The following is a 20,806-nucleotide window of genomic DNA, read 5'->3' on the forward strand; positions in this document are numbered from 1 at the left end:
TGCGTCTCTGGAAAAGCTGGTGGGAAGCTGCAGTCACAATGTGCAGCACCGGGGGCAGATGAGCAGATTACTCGGCTCTCATAAAGCACCGGGGCAGACGTGGAGATTGCCCGGCTCTCATAAGGCACCGGGGCAGACGTGGAGATTGCCCGGCTCTCATAAGGCACCGGGGCAGTGTGGAGATTACCCGGCTCTCAAAAGGCACCAGGGCAGGTGTGGAGATTACCCGGCTCTCATAAGGCACCAGGGCAGGTGTGGAGATTACCCGGCTCTCATAAGGCACCGGGGCAGGAGTGGAGATTACCCGGCTCTCATAAGGCACCGGGGCAGGTGTGGAGATTACCCGGCTCTCATAAGGCACCAGGGCAGGAGTGGAGATTACCCGGCTCTCATAAGGCACCGGGGCAGGTGTGGAGATTACCCGGCTCTCATAAGGCACCGGGGCAGGTGTGGAGATTACCCGGCTCTCATAAGGCACCGGGGCAGGTGTGGAGATTACCCGGCTCTCATAAGGCACCGGGGCAGGTGTGGAGATTACCCGTCTCTCATAAGGCACCGGGCAGGGTGGAGATTACCCAGCTCTCATAAGGCACCAGGGAGTGAGTACCCGGCTCTATAAGCACCAGGGCAGGTGTGGAGATTACCCGGCTCTCATAAGGCACCGGGGCAGGTGTGGAGATTACCCGGCTCTCATAAGGCACCGGGGCAGGTGTGGAGATTACCCGGCTCTCATAAGGCACCGGGGCAGGTGTGGAGATTACCCGGCTCTCATAAGGCACCGGGGCAGGTGTGGAGATTACCCGGCTCTTATAAAGCACCAGGGCAGGTGAGGCTCACCATGGTGGGGACGATGCCCAGGGCGCGGTCGATCTCCTCCAAGCCGTCAAAATCCTTCAGCGCCGAGTAGAGCTGATTCAGCAGAGCCCCCTCGTCTGGAGGTTCAGGGGGGCACGGTGCATTCTCCAGGTGGCTGAAGTGCCTGCACGAACACAGAGAACATCAGCAACACGCGGGGCCTTGCTGACAAACAGGGGGACACACCCTGTCACTGCCGCTGTGGGAGGGCTCAAGTGTGGTGCCTTACCTTCCCTGGGCCCCAAAGGCGTGCTGGTCCATGGGCATCATTTGGTCAGGCCACGGTGCCGTCTGATTGGGCGGTGCTTGCTGCTGGGTGACTTGAGACCCGCCCAACCCCAGGTGCAGTGGAGCTGCATTTGGGAGAGGTCATAATCACACTCCTGGTCCAACTCCTGGTCATGTGACCTGGTCACCGTTACTGTGATAACATGACTGTGAAACTGATGGCACAAAATCTGGTTTGGATGGTTTGGACCAGATTTATCAAACAATGGGTTCACATAAAAATCATGTAAAAATGTATTCTGTTGAATAAGTTTGATTTAAATAGCTTATTTTCAGAACTGTTGCCATTTGTTATAGAACAAGAAATACACATATATAGATATATATATATATATGAAGGATGTGTAAAGCATTTGTGTTTAAACTGAAGTTTTATGAATAAAACTCTGTTGCTAAAACCCCCCCTACACAGCAATTGGAAGCTTCCACTCCATCTCCATGGCAACACTGTGACAGTGAGGGCACAGTTTGCTGTGTTGTGGCTCCACCCCCCGTGAGGTCACATGAGGCTTCAGGTCTCACCGTTTCTAACCATCTGTGAGGGCAGCATCTGCCTGGGTCCCGGCTGGCCGCTCTGCCTCATGGGAACTTGACCGACCTGTCCGGGCCCCGCCCCCTGTTGCAGGAGCTGGTTGCCCATACCGGCCATGGCAGGGTTGGGGGCAGACCCGGGCATGCCCCATTGCTCGTGCTGCATGCCCAATCGAGAAGGGGGCCCACTGAGCATCCCTGCAGGAGAGAGGGCCAGCCTGTGATGAAAGCACACTCTCCCTTCACTGCCCCCCCCCAATACTGTGTCTGTGTGCATCTGGATACACGTGCACGAGTGCAGGTATGTGTACATATGATATAGTGTATGATGCATGTGTTAATGCATAAATGTATGTGTTTATGTGTGTGAATGCAAATAGAGTGTCACTAGTTCGCACTTCATGAATGAGCTCTGCAGCATGTCTGCGCAGCTGTAAGTACACAAGCACTGTAGCTGCAGTTGAGTCACGGTGTTCTGTATCCACTGGGCTCTCTGGTCTGTGTCACAGACACCCTGACCCACCTGCGTTGCCCATGTTGGTCTGGTTGGCCATCGGGCTGTGATTTCCCATCATGCCCTGCTGCTGCATGGTGGCGTAGGGGCTGCTGTTCCTGAGGGGGGGGAAAGGTCTGGGCGAGGCCTGGGTTGGGACACTCGTGTCCAGGGATAAGCTGCGTCCCGCGGTCGCCTTTACTGGCTGGCCCGTCCTGGGAACACTGCTGCCCGAGAGCGCCCTCTGCTGGCGGGAGGTCGGACCAGGCTCACTGCCCATCTGCAGGGCGGGAAGAGAGACAGGCCACACCCCAGAGGTTAGTTCTGATTGGCTGCTCTAAAGGCTGCTGTCCAGCTCACAAGACTGTGAAGACACATGACAGCATGCATGCATGCACTCTTAAACACATATACACTGAAGCACACACCCAAACAATCGCAGAAAATTGATGAAATCTTTTTTTGTCCCCAGATAGAAAAATGCCTAGCACAGAGAAGATTTCATGCTACTTAACTCAAAAGGAGATTAGCTTAATTTAAAATATTTGAGTAAAGAATGTTTGGCAAGGCAAAGGTGTGATCTTAATTAAAATATTACATTCATGCTTATCAGAGCAAACCGGGCCTCAGGCAGCTTGACAGACGCAGCATTGCTAATTACCACCAGGGGGCACAAAAACAAAGTGCTTTAATGTGCAGCGAGAACCAGAGCTGATATGAAACAGTAATGAGTTCATGGGTGATGCAAGGCCGCCGTCACTGACAAAATAATTTACTGCTTCTCTTCTATTTCAGTGGAAGGTTCACAGTCATTTACCCCTTACAGCTGAGTGGCAAAATTCTTTCTCTATTATACTTAACTATTTGAATTCCCCCACATGCTCAATTCATTTTCATTTGGAATGTCCAATCCCACCCGAATTCGGAATTTCCCATTTGGAAACTATGTACAAGCGTGCTGCTAATATACGGCCCCTGCTGCCGGCTCGGGAGAGAGAGAAGGCAACCCGCGGTTCTCCTCCAAAACACATGGCCCGCTGCTTCTTTTCACACCGCAGCTGCAAGCCGTGCATACGCAGACCTGGGGCGGAGGATACCCACTCATACGCGCGTGCAGACAAAGCTAGCCGCGGGTGCCCAGATGGCCAGCAGGAGGTGCTACACCAATAAACAGTGCTATATCGCTACCAACTGCATTCACCCCGTGTCCCTGAGTGATACAATGGCAGTTACGCTCCGCTCCTGGTTGGCACGTGTCGGATTTCACGGAGGTGCTCACTCATGCCTTGCAGGTGGCACTTCTACTGCGTGAGCTACCCAGCAGCCCCATATACTCATTCTTAATATAAAACCTGTGCACTAACTCATTTTTTTTTTGTCATTAGAGCAAATGCAATGTAATTCATTTTGGGCAGAAGATCAGATTGCCAGGGTAAGTAATAATTAACTCCTTACAGCAGGTTTGAGGACATTGCTTGCTGTACATTCAGACAGTGAGGCCATTTCTGTACGGTGGTAAAGTATCATACTTCATAACATGGGCCGTATCATGAGGGAATAAAAAAGGCTTTTCCACTGAGGACAGGTGCTTTAGACCACATGGGCAGAGGGGGCTAGAGAGGGGTACTAAGGGCCCCTAATCTGTGCCCAGCTGGCACTTGCTGCTTTTCTCCACCGCAACATCTCATCATCCAGGCCTCATTCCTTCTGCCATGCCCGCGAGCCGGCCGCCAAGCCCGCCAAACCTGCCGAACCCAGCTCAGACACCGCCCCGCCCGGCCAAGCCAATTCACCGCCGCTCTGATCTCACCGCCTGTCCTTCCGTCTCTCACCTCGCCGCCTTTCCTTCCGTCTCTCATCTCACCGCCTTTCCTTCCGTCTCTCATCTCACCGCCTTTCCTTCCGTCTCTCATCCCACCGCCTTTCCTTCCGTCTCTCGCTAGCCCACCGCCCCTTATTCCTCCCACATCCACGCTCCTCCAGTCATCTCATACCCCTGTCCTTCCGTCTCTCACCCCACCGCCTGTCCTTCCGTCTCTCATCCCACCGCCTGTCCTTCCGTCTCTCATCCCACCGCCTTTCCTTCCGTCTCTCATCTCACCGCCTGTCCTTCCGTCTCTCATCTCACCGCCTTTCCTTCAGTCTCTCATCTCACCGCCTTTCCTTCCGTCTCTCACCCCACCGCCTGTCCTTCCGTCTCTCACCCCACCGCCTGTCCTTCCGTCTCTCACCCCACCACCTGTCCTTCCGTCTCTCATCTCACCGCCTGTCCTTCCGTCTCTCACCCCACCGCCTGTCCTTCCGTCTCTCACCTCACCGCCTGTCCTTCCGTCTCTCACCCCACCGCCTGTCCTTCCGTCTCTCACCTCACCGCCTGTCCTTCCGTCTCTCACCCCACCGCCTGTCCTTCCGTCTCTCACCTCGCCGCCTTTCTTTCCGTCTCTCACCTCGCCGCCTTTCCTTCCGTCTCTCATCTCACTGCCTTTCCTTCCGTCTCTCATCTCACTGCCTGTCCTTCCGTCTCTCACCCCACCACCTGTCCTTCCGTCTCTCACCCCACCGCCTGTCCTTCCGTCTCTCATCCCACCGCCTGTCCTTCCGTCTCTCACCCCACCGCCTGTCCTTCCGTCTCTCACCTCGCCGCCTTTCTTTCCGTCTCTCACCTCGCCGCCTTTCCTTCCGTCTCTCATCTCACTGCCTTTCCTTCCGTCTCTCACCCCACCGCCTGTCCTTCCGTCTCTCACCCCACCACCTGTCCTTCCGTCTCTCATCCCACCGCCTGTCCTTCCGTCTCTCATCCCACCGCCTGTCCTTCCGTCTCTCACCCCACCGCCTTTCCTTCCGTCTCTCACCTCGCCGCCTGTCCTTCCGTCTCTCATCCCACCGCCTGTCCTTCCGTCTCTCACCTCACCGCCTGTCCTTCCGTCTCTCACCCCACCGCCTGTCCTTCCGTCTCCTGGCGCTGTGAGAACGGGGGGGGGGGCCTCGTACCCGCCCACCTCATTAGAATTCCCTCCCACATCCACGGACATCCGCCAAAGTCATTTATGCCACTCGCTTTCGGCAGGTAGCGCCAGAGCGGTTTGTAAAAACCCCGAGCCGCCACGGGCAGAGGGAACGGCGCGTTCCGCGAAATGCCTCCGTGACATCACCAGAGCCGCCGATGCCTCCCCTCTCAATCAGCTGCCACCTCTTCGCCCGAGAATTCGGAGAATTCCCCGCGCGGCGGCCGGGCGCTATCTGTCCCAACACGCCGCAAATTCTAATCAACCGGTAATTCCTCCCCACGCCCCAGAACCGCGACGGCAACATTCATCTGACGCGTGGCCCGAGGTTCAGCACAAAACGCTGCGCGCGAGAAAGAAAAAAAAAACAGAAAAGACCACCGATTCCGTGAAGAAGAAGCGTTTTTGTGTGCGTGGTGCTTCCTGCTCGACTCCCGCAGTCGACACGCGAGAGGAATGGCATTCTAAATACCGCGCAGAAAAGGGCACGGAACAATCCGGTAATCAATCACGGCCATTTAAACCGGTATGGCATGCGTCTCTGTAACGAAGCCTGCAAAATAAGCCGAGCCTGAAATCTGCTTTGCAAACTTGGCATACGCGAACTGACAAGTGGCTTAATTGAATGACTCCCGAGTAGAGATTTAAAAAAAAAAAAAAACAAAGCAAACCTGCCCTCTGGAACACGTCCAATTATTACTGCACGAAAAATGTCTAATAGGTCACGGGAATGTGAAATATCAGGTTATGCAAATGTCAGGTAGGACAGTGCTTTAAGATCCAAGATGCTGTCATTGTAAGGAATGGACTTTAAAATGTAATGTTCGACAAATGTTCTGTATGCCAGATTAAAATGAGATACAGTACGTGCACAGTGCAGTACATCATGCCAGCGTATTATGTATGCATTGTGTCACAGATTTTACGAGCTGGACCATATCAGACATTCTCACAGTCCTGTGCCATAACACTAGCTTCCGCAGACGACAGCAGCCGGAGGTGAGGCTCACCTGTTGCGGTCGGTCGTGGCCGCAGACGCGGTCGCGGTCGTGCTTCTCCGCGCTCGCGGTCTCCGCCCCGCCGGGCTTCTCGTCCCCCGGCTCGGCCTTGGCGCCCGTCTCCGGCGCGGGGTTCTCGTCGCTGTCCAGCAGGTGGCGCAGCAGCACGTTGTCCTTCTTCTTGGGGCTGGCGGGCTCCTGCTTGGGGGCGGCGCCGGGGCCCGGCTCCTTGCCCGTGGCCTCGGCGGTGATCTTGGCCAGGTCCACGGGCGAGGTGCTGTTCTGCAGGAGCATGTGCAGGATCTTGTGCTTCTCTTTGAGGGAGGCCCCGTGGCTCGTGCTGGAGGGGGCGGGGACGGGGACGGGCGCGGCCAGGTCCACCTGCTCCGTCTTGGTGGTCAGCAGCTGCAGCAGCTTGGTGTGGCCCTTGCTGTTGAGGAGCGGGTTGTGGGCGTCGCCCTGGTGCCCTGCTCCCGCCTCCTTGTCCCTCTGCTGGGCGGAGGCGGGGGTGGGGGCAGGACTGGGGGTGTCGGGCTTGCTCGGCCAGTGGGGCGAGGCGGTGTTGCGGGGCGAGCTCTGTGTGTGGAGCGTCTCCGTGGCGACGGCGTGACCCTTGCTGAGGGCCTGCAGGGCGGTGAGCGAGCTGCTGGAGTAGCTGTGGGACTCCGCCCCCCCGCACACCCCGCCGGGCGAGAACTGGGCCGACGGAGTGCCCGGGCTGGGGTGGAGCCGGGGGGAGAGCATGGGCGAGAGGGCGGGGCTGCTCCGGGACGGGCTGCTGGTTTTCAGCGCATAGTTACCGCCAGGAGGGGCGTGGTTCACCAGGCCCTGGCACCCCAGCCTGCCCCCCTGAGCCTGCCCCTGCCCCTGTCCCTGCCCCGGTCCCACCAGCTGTTCCCTTGAGACGCCCACACTGCCCGGGACGTCTGTGCGGCTGCCGGGGGGCCCGTCCTGGGATTGCGTCCCTGTACCGGCTCCACCCTGGACAGGGGGCGTCGTGCAAGAGCCCGAAATCATGCCTTTCCCAGCCCCCTGGGCCATCCCACTGACGGCCGTTTCCCTGGAGACGGGCAAACAAACACACACGCACGATGAGCAGGTGGAAACTCCAGGTCATACTAGCATAACACAGCTGAGGTCCAGTCTTCTTAATTCAATCTAACATAAAAAGCACTATTTGCATTAAAGCAATCAGGATTTCGGTTATGAGCAAAGGCTGTTTGTTGTCTCGCAGACGTGAATGACGATGCCATTAAATGGCAGTGTTGGGGACACCGTGGTCTGCAGAGGAACCGAGCCGCATACCAGCGAGGCGTGCTAACGTCTGCCCTGTCCAATGTGTTTCTGCGTTTCCCACGCTGGGGAAAATCTCACATCGCTGTGGGACACAGGCCCCTTCATCCAAGGCCAGAACTCCGGCAGAATTCTGAGCGTCCATGGAAGCGGACGGCTCAGAACGCGGCTTTGTGTTCCCAATGCCGGCTGACCGGTCCACGCAAGAAACCCGCCTCATTCCTGACCCCCCTAGCTCTGTCCCGCCGCCGCGGATGCTCTGGCCACACGAAAACGTGCCAGAGAAACAAAGGCGCCGTTTGTCCGCCGCGACCCCGCCGTCGCTGGATCAGGGCCGTGAGTTTGACAATTCCTCCAGAAACAACACGCTGGCGGCTTATCCGCGGCTAGGCTAACACTGGCTGCATTGTTACGCTCTCAGTCCGGCCGTGCTGTAGATCCCCCCCCGGTGCCTGACAGGAAGCATTCACTTTTGCCGTTTGCATGGCGGTGAACAGGGACCACTCTGGTGACTCTGGTGGGGAGTTGGAGTCCAATTCTGGTGGGGGGGTGGAGCCTGACTCTGGTGGAGGTTGAGTCTAACATTGGACACATTTACCCCGCTCATCTATACTGCCAATTCAAGGATTTCTCGAGTCCCAGTACCCCAAATTCCGTGACCTCAATATCCATGAAATTGAACACCTCCGTAGGATTCAAATTCAAATTCCCAATTCTAACATTCACAGCAGGATGTGGATTCTGATCCAGAAACAACCTCATAAAAAACATTAAGCTTTTCAGGATAATCGCCAAAATCTCAACCAAGCCTTCTGGCACTTTGAAACAAACTGTCATTTCGTTGAACTGTAAAATACTTAATCTCTTTTTTTCCTGAATTTTAAGACTGCCAAGGATTTTAAAGGAGCACGGGAATCTTTGGGGTGTGGGGTGTTGGGCGGGGCAGGGGGGCGGTACCTCTGAAGAACGTGCAGAGACAGGTACAGCTGGGGTTCTTTGGTGATGGGGGACCGCACCAGTTTGCTCTTGGTGTGAGCAGACACCATGGTACCGTCCGACAGGGAGAATCGATACACAGGACTGAAGGCATGTCCGTGTCTTAGGACTGAGAAAGAGAGAGAGGGAGAGAAAGAGAGAGGGAGGGAAAAAAGGCGGGGGAGAGAAAGGAAGAGACATTACAACTGTATTCTTAAAACCACACAAAAACAAAAAAATTAAGAAAACACTGCACACTCACTTGCATCAATAAATCCACTAAATCCATTCTCAAATCCTCTCAGGTTATTCAATATACTACACAGCCTAAATGTGTGGTTTATCATCCTTTTGTTTGTGGAATACAAAGTGGGAGATGAGAAAGATGGGGAGGGTGTCTAGACTATAGAGTGCAATAGGGGCAGGGAGAGAGTGTGACTCAGTGTTCCTGACTCGCTGATTAACCAAAGTAAATAAATAAATTGATGCCTCTCCACTGCAAAAGCGATATTATTGCACTTGGACATAGAATGTACCTGGATGTACAATCAAATCCAACGGATACACAAGCACTCCTTTAATATGAACTCATGACCTTAATAAAGCTAATGTTAAGGCAGTATCTTCTTTCAGCTCCATCCAATTCCCCACTCAATTTTATGTGTGCTGACACACATGCAGACTAACAAGTCACATTGCACAGACATGAACATGTATAGTATTAGGGGAAAAAAAACATGGACCAAAATGTCCCAGAATGCATCAGGACTGACCCTCTTGCTGGTGGCGTTTGGCGAAGGACATTTCCCCGTCGCTCTGCAGGTGGAACCTCTGGATGCAGCGCCGGACCAGGTCCTCCCACCCCGGCTTCATGGACGCTCTCAGCTGGCTGGTGTCCAGAGACGTGATCTTACCTGCGGGGACCCGAGAGAGACAGAGGAACAGAACTTATAAGGACCAGAGGGGGCAGGCTCTCTTCTGTGTGGACATTCTCACAACACAAACACACACACACACACACACACTCTGGCAGGCTTGCGAAGGTTACCTTGCAGGTCTTGCCGGGTGGTGAAACTCTCCTGAGCTGGTGGACAGGCGGGCCTGTCCTTCGGGGGCATACGTCGCGCCACAAAGATCAGACAGGACTGCAGATCTGCACACACGAGAAACAACCGTGTCATCAGCCTGGCAACATGTCTGAGGCCTTCCCGTGAGCCGGTAACCCATGGCAATGCCCAAAGGGAAACTCCGGGTGAGGCTGGGTTTTCAGGTCCCTTGTTCTCACCTTCTCCATCCTCCTTGATGGACTTTGGTTCCGACACAGCAAAGCACTGCATGGTCTCATACTTCTGCTGGGGCTGCTGGTCGGGGGCCTGGGGATTGGTGGGAGACCTCTCGCCAAACTGGCTCTGGGATTTCACCAGCATACGGCAGGTAAAGGTGTGGCTGCTCCTGTTAGAAGGGTCGCTGGACCAGGGGACGCCGTTCACTGCAGGCATGGGGCAAAAGAGTGGCAAGTGTCACCAATCTGAAAACTACCGAAGGTCAGGCTAAACTTACGCATTCACAGCCTGGCCATCGGACCCGACACTGGACCATGGGGCACACCGACACAATAAAACATTGTCTTACCAGGATGGCCAGACAGCAGCCCAAAATAACATGGTTTCTCATTGACAGTCCTCGACATCTGTTAATTATTTCCTAACTAAAAAAAAACCTTCAGCGCCATGATCTGCCAGACACCGTGTCTGCTGCAGAGAACGGGACTGTTTGCGTTAGAGTGGTTTAGCCGGCCACTCACCCAAGGCCTTAGGCAGCAGGTTCCTGATGAACTCAGCGTGGTCGCCCACGTGCAAGACGCTGTACACACTGGTGCTCATCAGCTCCTCCTGGTGGTAGCGCAGGTACTGTGTGACGTTCTCTGACACGTACACAATGTTCCCCTCCATGTTCACCACAAAGAGGAACCCGTCCAGCGCCTAAGCAAGACACACACAAAAGCAAACACGTTGACCCAAGCGTGTGCAAATACAAACCATATAAATAACACTTAAATATATATATAGTGGTTTGAGCCAGTCCTGTTGTCATAGTAGTTTGAGTCAGTGCTGTTGTCATCATAAGGGTGGATCTCAGTGTACAAACCTTCTGTAATAAAACCTGGGCCAGCTCAAACTGGTGTGCATTAGGATTGTTATTTTCATCCCCACGCACACGCACATACACACACATACATACATACACACACATGCAGACACACACTTGCACACACACACATACATACATACACACGCACACACACGCACACACACACGCACGCTCACACAGGCAAACACAGGCACACACACGCACAGTACAGAAACGCACAGTATGGGCCTCCCCACCTCTAACATCATGGGCCCCAGGTCATCTTTGTCAATGACACTCTGGCCTGTAGAGGAGACGTCAGATTTCTGTACCTCCCCTGCGCTGGCTGAGGTAGCTTTCTCTGAGCGGGGGGACAGGAAGGGCGGGAGGGAGGAGAGAGGAGATTAGATAGCAGTCCCACTCAACCGAAACGTCAACAGAAATGCAAAAAAGCACGCGTGTGGGTGATGTTCAGTCGCTGCAAGATTTTTAGACCACACCCCTGCGGTCGCCCAATAAATCACACTTTTACAATCCTCCGCCAGAATGTGCCCACAGACATAGTTCGCGAGAGAACACACTTGCTCTCGGGAGCTCGAGCCCTTAAGCATAACATAAACCGTTTGCAATTCTTCACGGTTTACACAGTGTGACGTTCATCGCACCGTGCGGCTAAACATTTCTACTTCACGCGACAGAGATATTGGTGAGGGAAACTGTGCCATTTGGGGGCGGTGGTCCAAACAGATGGGAGACGGACCGTCGTGGCCGCAGCTACTTGCACTCAGCATTGTGTGCAAAAAAGGCCCTCTTCAGGCAGCTGTGAGCTTTTTTTTTTTTTTTAATACAGGCCACAATCCTTTGTGATGGAAATAACTGCCCGCGACTTCCAAGCGGTAAACGTTTAACTCTGGGAACAGTAGAGCTTTTCAGCATCTTAAACTGACACAAAGGCCTTCTCGTGTACGGCGGCCCATTGTTTGACGGTGTTGCCATGGCGCTCGGCAAAGAACGCGGCTACGCCAGAGGTGAAAGGTCACCGCTGTTCGGCCCGTGTGACACCGCGCAGCTGCTGCGCTGGAGGCAAAACAATAAGAGCTGTGGGGGGTGGGGGGCACACACACTCTTAAAACACACCAGAGTCCCCAAAAATGGACTTGCTAGTGCTGTTCAACAACACCTATTTACAAGTGATGAAAAAGTTATTTTTAACACTATGCATGTTTTCCTTTGTAAAAAAATGATACCATTTACACCATTGATTTCCTTTGCCGACCCTCTTGCCCAGGGAAACAGAAAGCACTTAATTTCAGCTGTTTATACAGCAGGGTATCTAGTTAATCAGTACAGATTAAATGCCTAGCTAAAGGGTACAAAAGCAATGCCCTGTGCAGGCTTTGAACCAGCAACCTTCTGATTACAGGCAAACTCTATTTGACAGAATGTTGCCAAATAAGAGTGCAGGTTATCCTCACAGCCAGGACAGCCATAACCGCTCAACCCGTCACACACAACAGCACACAGACGACTCATCTCAAACTTCCTGTCTCCTCCTTCCTGGACCTGTATTATGAAAACAAGCGACTTGCTGCCATATCAACAAAGGTTTCTGGGAAGCAGACATACTTTACTTACGTACGTTACTTGCCTACTGTGTCATGGCAAATATCTAAGGTATGTCCCTGCATTGCACACAAAACCCTGTACAACCCTGTTTCAATTCAGTCACTTAACAAGACAAATGAAAAACTGGAAAAAGTGACAGATCTTGTAGAACTGGGGGGAAGCCTTACATTACCAGCAGCTTCATCTACCTCACAGATACGTGGCGGGCCCCTCAGAATGAACAAACAGCACTCAGGCCTGGGCGTGGGGCCGGTCGGCTGCAGGTGCGATACCCAGGTGGGCCACCGCTGTAGTAACCTTGAGCAAAGCGCTTAGCTCGAACTGCTTCCGTAAAGTAAATATCCAGCTGTATAAGGATGGATAAGTGAAACTAAAGCTATGCTCTTCTGCCTGGATGAGACCATCTGGCAGTAAGAACAACAAAACAATAACACATCGGCTTTTAAGGAGCCAAAGGAATAATTCTCTGGTTTTTCTCCAAATCGGCTCTATTCAGGTTTTTTTTTTTTAATTACCTCAGGAAAATGGCCAGTGTTGGCCAATATTTGTGTAACAACCCACCTGTAAACGCAGCTGGATGAAAACAAAGAGTGACAGACTTATTGAATGATTGATTCATTAACTGATTCAGCTGAGTGAGCTGTTTAATTGTGACACAAAGCCATAATGAATCACAGAAAGCATTCTGGAAAATAGGAAAAATGGGAATATCAGCAGGTGGGGGATAGATGGGCCACAGTAAGCACAGCATCAGCATGGTGGAAGGCCACATTTCCAAAGTAACTGCATTTAAGGTGTGATGCCTGGGGGTTGGCCACAACTGAGTGATATCACAGGGTTATGTCGGACACACATTACTGTACGCGCCTAATAAAAACATCTCACCTTAAGAAATAAGGTCAAGTGACCAGAACACCACAAGTTAACATTATGAAGCAAACCATTCTGCATTACCTTGTGCTTTAATCTGCTGAATCTGTTTCACAGTCTCCTTTAGGATTGCACATTTATCAGGCTTCACGTTGAAGTTGTCGATGTCGTTGAAGTTGGCGAAGATCAGCTCGGCCAGCTCTTGAATGTACTTGTTTTCTTGCTCGCGGTTTCGTCTGTCTGCGCATCGTTTGGGGCTGTGGAAATAGGGTAGTGCGCTCACCTAAGAGGGTGCTGGGATATGTAGTCACAAAGTTTTGATGTAAAATGTTTCTTCAAAGGAAAGAAGAAGAGTACAGTGCAAATGGAGTTGGTGCTAAAATACACTGACCAAAATGTTAACATAATCAAAACTTTATTTAATAAATACCCTATTCATTAATAATTTGGGGACTGATGTGGACTTTAATTTAATGTGGTTTAAAGTCTCATTTGCTCTTATAGGTAAAGTGACTACTGCATAGTGAAAAATCCTTTGACCCTCAGCTCCAGAATCCAGCTCTATAGGCACTACACCCTGCACTACTCCTGGCTGTGGAGAAGGGGCGTGGCCCATTACCTGGGGCCCAGGTGTTCGGCCACATCCTCCCTCCGCTTGCGGGACTCTGTCCTGGCAGGGTCAGAGATGCTGTCCCTCGAGATGCTCATCTTCACGGCATATCAGCTCCTGCGGGCACACATTCACACAGGGTTGCTGCTCTGCCTAAAAGCTACCCAGCCCGAGTAGCAAAGACCTCGCCTGGGTTCTTCCAAAACCAAGCCTGACACAGTACAGCAGCACTACCCAGCTCCAGGCCCTACAGTGTTTGCAGGTGTTCCCTTCAGCCATGCACTAGACCAGCTGCTTTCGCTAATTATTTTACCTCCATGGTTCCAGGAAGTAAGTTCCTGAGTGAAATCGTGTGGTGTAGCGAATACCTGAGATCCTGCAGCACGCAGAACCTGGAGTTGAGTAGCCCTGCAGTGCTCGCAAGCCAGCAGGCAAAATGGCAGAATTCTTACATTCCTGAGAACAGTTTTTACAGCATGAAACAGTGCCCCTCAGAAAGTACACCCATTCAATAAAATGCTATTAGCTGCAGAGCGATCAGCAAAACAATTATTAAAGTTCTTGGTCCTGGAACTATAAGGAACGGAAGTTACTGTGATGTAGCGAATACCTGAGACCCCCCCTCCACCCGACCCATTCTGGTCACTTCTATCGTTTTACGGTGTAGCGGCTTAGCAGCCTGAAAATTTGTATAGACCATCACTGTACTGCTGGCCAGTTTCAGAAGATACTTTAACTTCCTATTTTGTTTAAATGTAAGATGGCTGACGACAGACATACAGCTTGACGTTTGAGGGCAGCAGTGCTGCACAGAGGCTCAGGAACCAGACCAGGTTTGCATCCACAGGCAAATTTTTGCAGCTGTACCCTTCAGCCAAACATGCACGGGCTCAGTAGATCTCCCATTTTAACTAACGAGGTGTGCATAGCAGAGAGAGTCACTCTGTCTGAGACTCTCCGCTAATTGATACAATTATGTAATAGTTCAACAAATTCAAGACCAATTTCTGTAATCCCACAATGCACTGCTCTGACAGGAGTGGGTTAAGTGCCAGCTCGCAGTTACTTGAAATCGCATCACCTTTGCAGTAAAGGTAAGCCTTCAGGTCATCTCTTCCAGGTGCTCACCCGTTGGCCTCGTCCGCTTCTCTCTGTCACCGAGGAGACAGATGATGTCACTCATACTGAAGCAATAGCATTCCTCAAGCACCTAATTACATCACAAATGTACGCATCATAGCTCAGATTTGAGCAACTGGGAGGGACTTTTCTTCCCAAAATTGCCACAAAAAATCCATCCTCCATCCCTGGATAAAGCAATGGCCAACTACGCATCGTCCAACTGTCAAGACCTGCTTCAGGGTTTTGTGATGCATTACTGTACATCAAACCAGTGGCTTAAGTAGATGTCTCCACAGGTTCTCAGGGGGCTGCAGGTTCGCTTCCCATATGTAAAAAGGAACACAAGCTAATTTGATCCATTATTCGATACAGAGCTATGTCTCCACATGGAAGCTTTATTATCATTTTAGAGTGTGTTTATAAGCTGCCCTGTCTCTGACCTAAAGATAAGCTTTCACTTAAAATCCAACCACATTTCTGACTGGCAATTAATGTCCAAATGTAACAGCAAACACTGCTACTAATCACAGCGTTTTATAGCAGCACTTCATAACATACAGCAGTTTCCATTCAGAGCAAAGATTCTCAAAACCAAAGACATTCTCAGTATTTTCTTGTTTTTGCATTCCAGAAAATGGGGGGAAAAAATAGCACAATGGGCTCCAATTCCCAAACTGACAGCAGTTCAAGGTGACCCAGGCTCAATATCATTTTTACACTCGTTCACTCCCTAATTCAGGAGGGGGGCAAAGAAGGGGAATGAGAAAAAGCAAAGAAATAAAGGATGGCTTGTTAAAATGGGTGTTGGGTAACATCTGTCAGTGGTTTCTGGAATATGGACAGCATGTGTGGAGGAAGGGGAGTTAGCGTGGGGGAATGCTGGGAGAGGAGGGTGGGGTGTGTGTGAGAGAGTGTGTGTGTGTGTGTGTGCGCGCGCGAGCGTCTATTTGTCAGGTGATCACGTGACAGGCTGCACTCTTGGTCACCGTGCACTCGATGGCTCCCGCCGTACCTGCTGGAGGAGGGGCGGAGGGCAGTGCCACTGTCAGCCGACCAATCACAGGCATCCGTTCGCCCGTCTGTAAGATGCAACTCCTGCTCAGCGCCCCCTCCACGCATCGGAGGCTCCTCAAAATAGAGTCGCGCATTTTGCTGATTTTAACATTTTATTTTTGGGAAAAAAAAAAGAAATGCTTGAAGTGGAACCATTTTTCATCTTAGCTGAGGGGGAAGCAGAAGATAGACGGACCAGAATTGTTTCACTTATGCCGAAATGAGTGCTGATAGAAATTCTTCTGCTTTTGCAGAGGGTGACAGACACAGTAGTTTGACTATGACCATCAACATAAAACTGATATTCATGTTCATATTCACTCTAGCTTTACAAATACACCATATGATCAAGTGTCACCCCTTAGACTGGGGCTGTTTTAATGGTTTGGGCTAGGTCCCGTCGTACCAGTGAAGGCAAATCTTCATGGTACAGCATGCAATCACATTCAACAGTTTGGGGGAAGGCCCTTTCCTGTTTCAGCATGACAATGCCCCCGGGCACACAGTAAAGTCCATATAGAAATTATTTTATGGAGAACGGTGTGGAAGAACTTGACTGGCACCCCATCCAATAGCATTTGGGATCAATCGGAAAGCCAACAGGCCCAATTTCCCAATCAGTGCCCGATCTCACTAATGCTCTTCTGGCTGAATGAAAGCAAATCCCTGCAGCAATGCTCCAACATCTAGAATAAAGCTTTCTTAGAATAGTGGAGGTTGTTATAGCAGCAAACGGTAGACCAACTCCATATTAATGCCCATAATTTTGGATGAAATGTTGGATGTCAGGTGTCCACATACTTTTGTCCTCGTAGTGTAGTCAGGTTTATTCTAATATGCGTCTCCCCTGTTGGACGCACATTGCATTTATGACTGATCACATTTTTCTTCTAATCAGAAATAAACAGTAGACTGGGAGATCTACTACCCCAAAAGAATGGGTATACCTTTTTAAAATTATTTAAAAATTTTGATCTTTACAAGAATCGGAACATAGTAATAACATTTATAAGGATTTTAAACATCAGAATGAAAGGCCACTAATAACAGATATTGAGGGAGATAGAGAGGGGAGGAGAAAGACAGGCAAAGTGGGAGAGAGAGAGAAAGGGGGCAGGGGTAGAGACAGAAAGAGAGAGAGAGAGAGCATAAGTTCCAATAGTAAAAAATATTAAAAAACATGAAGGCAGGGTCGTCTCAGCAAGTTAATTTGACGCTTAAAGAGGAATTTGCACTGCATGGCTACAAATGTCCCAGAAACCATTTACACCTGGACCAAAATCTGAGCTTGAATATTTTATTATTATAATAACAATTATTATTATAATTATTATTAAAAACCTTATTCAGTGCAGGCCATTTTGTGAAGCTGTGGGGGAGATTCAGTGGAGGTATCAGCATCGTTTCACTTCTGTTACCAATTTGCAAGAGCACAAAAATATTTACAGAATAACAACAATCACTAATAAAATGTTTCGTTTTGTTTTCTCCTGTGCCTCAAATTAACAAGATCAATATGATAATATTTGTATGACTGGACTGCGTTCCTGGAAACCACTGTTGTGCATTGTTGTGCATAACTGCAGCTAAAATGATTCCTCATCAGAATCGCCAAGTCCACCTAACAAGTGCTCAGGACCGGCCATGGCTAACCTCTTCTGCTTCTCCCTGTGGGTTACTTTTTCTAATGGTTAGCTAGCTTAGACCACCGTTCACGAGGAAAATACTTTCACTACAACTCCAAAAGTTTATTTGCGCTCGCAGTAACTCCTGCGGCCCTATCGCTTACAAACCATAAAACACCAGCCCTTTTTCCCAGAATGCATTACAAATACCCCAGTTTCTCCGAGAGGATTCAAGGTCTGGAGAACACTCCTTCTCAGCTCTGTGCTACCTCCAGAATTCCAGATCCGGCACAAGCTCGGCATTCGGGAACACGGAGTTCTGAGCTCTTAAATAAAAAATAAAAAAAAAGAGCAAGCGTGGAATAGTAGAACTTAATAGCGGTTTCCCGCAGCAACGGAGACGTTTATGTGGGCAGGCCTTCAAAGGCCCAGAGTACTTTAATTCCCGCTCTCTGCCATTGATCTGCAGGAAGCACACCACAGAGCCGCACAATAAGGTGGAGCCAGACTCGGTCACACGCGACTCCGTCTCCCCGCACACAGACGCCCGCGCGCGGCGGGTCAAACTCACACGCTGACACCCCTCGATCAATGAACCCTCCCCATATTACCATCAGAGGTAAGCTGCAAGTCCATCAAGGTCTTTTATCCTTGAAGTATTGCACGCCCTTTGCATACTACACTTCAGTTCTGCTGGACTTTTATTAAAGCCAATCAGCGTCACCGCTCATTGCTTTTGACTAGTAAATTACCAGAATGTCCAGTATGGGATTCAACCCAGCAACCTTCTGGTAAAGTGCCCAGTTCCATAAGCCTTGTTTTCACACAGCAAGAGACTTTCACAGTACGCCACTGGGCCTGCTGTTCATCATGAAACATGTTTTCAAATACTTTCAGACAGCAGGATAGAGTTTTCTTTATGGCTGTGTTCCTCGTACTCACGCACCGACTGAGATGCAACTGATACTGCAGTAAACAAGATTTGCCACAAGAGGGAGTCACACCCAGGGAACAGTGCCTTTTCACAGTACGTGCAGTTGCACCAAGCTCTGCTCATTCTTTGAAATACTACTTTTTATCTCCAAGATTTTGGAGATATTTTAACATATATTTAGTTTACATGTTTCACATTTATCTCCTGGAAGCCAAAAGTAAAAAAGAGAAACTGAAAAAAATGTGTCTTCAAGGGAAGAGAGGTACAGAACATCTTGCACAGCGCTGTATACAAACACTGTATAGACAGCACACATATTGATGCACACTGAGTCATGAAACAAACACAGTGCATACAAACACTGCATGTAACCAGCACACACACTCACAGTCAAACAGAAACCTTAAAGTGTACACATACATACATACATACTAAATTTGCATATGAAATTCATACAAGCAACAGACATAGCATAAAAACAATAGGCTGTAAACACTATGCATGGTTACATACACTCATACACACAAAAATCACACATACACAGTATAAAGACACCACAGTGAATAAATACATTTGGCATGTATGCGCAATCACACATACAGACACACATTATATACACAGTGCACGCACACACACGCGCGCACAGACAGAGAGACATTGTATGCGCGCGCACATGCATGCAGGGAACAGTTATATAATGGTGTGTACTGAAGTGTCAGTCCCGCCCCTGCTTCTCTCTCTCTCTCTCTCCCCCCTCTCTCCCTCTCTTCCCCTCTCTACCCCTCTCCCTCTCCCTCCCTCTCCCTCTCTCTCTCTCTCTTTCTCAGCTGTACCAAAGTCGCTCAACCTTTCTGTGACCTCTGCAACCCCCTCCCCCCCCACCTCCCAGGAACACAGTGAACCCAGGGACCTCCTCCTACAGGAAAAACATACCATCTCAGCTTTAGCTCAGGTTAGCATATCACCATAGCAATAGAACTGCGCACTGCTAATGAATAACAACATCAATACCCCTTCCAACACTAATGATGACATATTTAAACACCACACGCAGGTACCGTTCCATGCTGCTAAAGGCTAAAAGTAGTCATTTAGGTTCCAGATAGCATTCAAGAGCAGCAGAAACTTCCTGGCTGCAGAAGCAACAGAGCAGCCTTTTATACAGTGATAATGTCCTCCAGTCCAGCATCCAGTCCGGACCGTGCTGACTGTTGCTGGCAGTCCTGCAGAGACACATTACTGGGCCCAGATATGACCTGGGAGGGAGGGCTCCAGTTGGTAGGAATTCCCCTGACTCATCGCTAGCAAGCCAGAACTGAACTGTGACGCCATTTTTCCTCGTTAGCCAACCAGGCTCACGCATATATATATATATACACATACATACATACATATACATACCTGCTCCCATTTCTCTCACTTCGCTAATAATGAATAATTGTTGAATGTATAGTTAATCTATAACTTGTGCATGAATCAAATGAGACTGTAACCAGCCATAAATCAGACTGCTGACTCGCTGCCTGGAAGTCTAACTAATATGGCTTGCTTTGGCACCGTGCCTTTCTAATGTTTGCTCTGATAGTGTGTCATAATATGCGTGTAACACCAAGCACAAATGTAGTGGTCCCAGTGGATTAATATTTGATAATTTCACTGAACTCTAATTTCATCTCGATGAACTCCACAGTCAGGGATTCCGTGACTCCTGGCATAAATACAACTTCTTCCACTGAGAGCGACGCGTTTTGATTGGCTTACATATGGGCGACTCACAGCACAGCGGCAGCATCACCCATTTCGACGGGTCATGAGGTCTCCCAATATCTCCGGCAATGCATGGGGCTACCGCGCTGAATGAGTCACAAGGCATTTCTGGCCACTGCAAAGACTCTAGCACTGGAGCGCTCCCCACTAGTACCCCACAGCTCTGACACAACATCGAGGTGAATGCTACCCCCTGGATCGCACCTCCTTTGCCGTAAATCTTCATTTGCATGCGAGGGGGGGGGGGGGGTGTTTGAGGGAGAACAGCTACTGACCACCAGTCGCCAGATAACTTTATTTACTACGGTCTGACCCACGTTTTTTTTTTTGTTTTTGTCATCGCCATGGGAACAGAGGCACCGAATTGAGTAAAATTAACCGAGAAAAGAATGCAAGCTGAAAATAGGGAGAAAAAAAAATTCTCCAGACAAGGAGCACGGTTTGAAAACAAAAACAGGGACTAAAGAGGAAGTAAAAACGAGGCGCTTTCACGAGAAAACCGGACACCGTGGTGACGCAGTCGCCCCCGGTTACGGGTTTAAAGCAAGGAGCAAAAAAGCAGGCCGGTGAGGAGAGAGAGCAGTGTATCCGGAGCCCTTTCCTGCGTTGTGACATGACAGAAGGTAGCGGC

General features: G+C 50.3%; 1 protein-coding gene across 3 annotated transcripts in view; it reads right to left on the reverse strand.

Moving 5' to 3' along the window:
* Positions 1-20,806, reverse strand: part of LOC135260817 (nuclear receptor coactivator 2-like) — a 39,471-nt gene that overhangs the window by 6,249 nt on the left and 12,416 nt on the right. For 2 of the 3 annotated variants that reach the window (XM_064346432.1, XM_064346431.1), the window contains exons 2-15: positions 14,756-14,825; positions 13,684-13,791; positions 13,149-13,321; positions 10,826-10,929; positions 10,243-10,420; positions 9,724-9,927; positions 9,487-9,591; positions 9,212-9,352; positions 8,421-8,568; positions 6,183-7,230; positions 2,198-2,447; positions 1,666-1,872; positions 1,085-1,208; positions 838-979 (exon numbers count right to left, since the gene is read on the reverse strand). In XM_064346432.1, coding sequence (XP_064202502.1) covers positions 838-979; positions 1,085-1,208; positions 1,666-1,872; positions 2,198-2,447; positions 6,183-7,230; positions 8,421-8,568; positions 9,212-9,352; positions 9,487-9,591; positions 9,724-9,927; positions 10,243-10,420; positions 10,826-10,929; positions 13,149-13,321; positions 13,684-13,772 — 2,913 coding nt within the window. In that variant the 5' untranslated portion in view covers positions 13,773-13,791; positions 14,756-14,825. The remainder of the gene's footprint in view (positions 1-837; positions 980-1,084; positions 1,209-1,665; positions 1,873-2,197; positions 2,448-6,182; positions 7,231-8,420; positions 8,569-9,211; positions 9,353-9,486; positions 9,592-9,723; positions 9,928-10,242; positions 10,421-10,825; positions 10,930-13,148; positions 13,322-13,683; positions 13,792-14,755; positions 14,826-20,806) is intronic. The other variant, XM_064346433.1, reaches the window with a different exon arrangement.

This window comes from Anguilla rostrata, chromosome 8 (genome assembly GCF_018555375.3).
Source record: "Anguilla rostrata isolate EN2019 chromosome 8, ASM1855537v3, whole genome shotgun sequence".
Classification (NCBI taxonomy): Eukaryota; Metazoa; Chordata; class Actinopteri; order Anguilliformes; family Anguillidae; genus Anguilla; species Anguilla rostrata.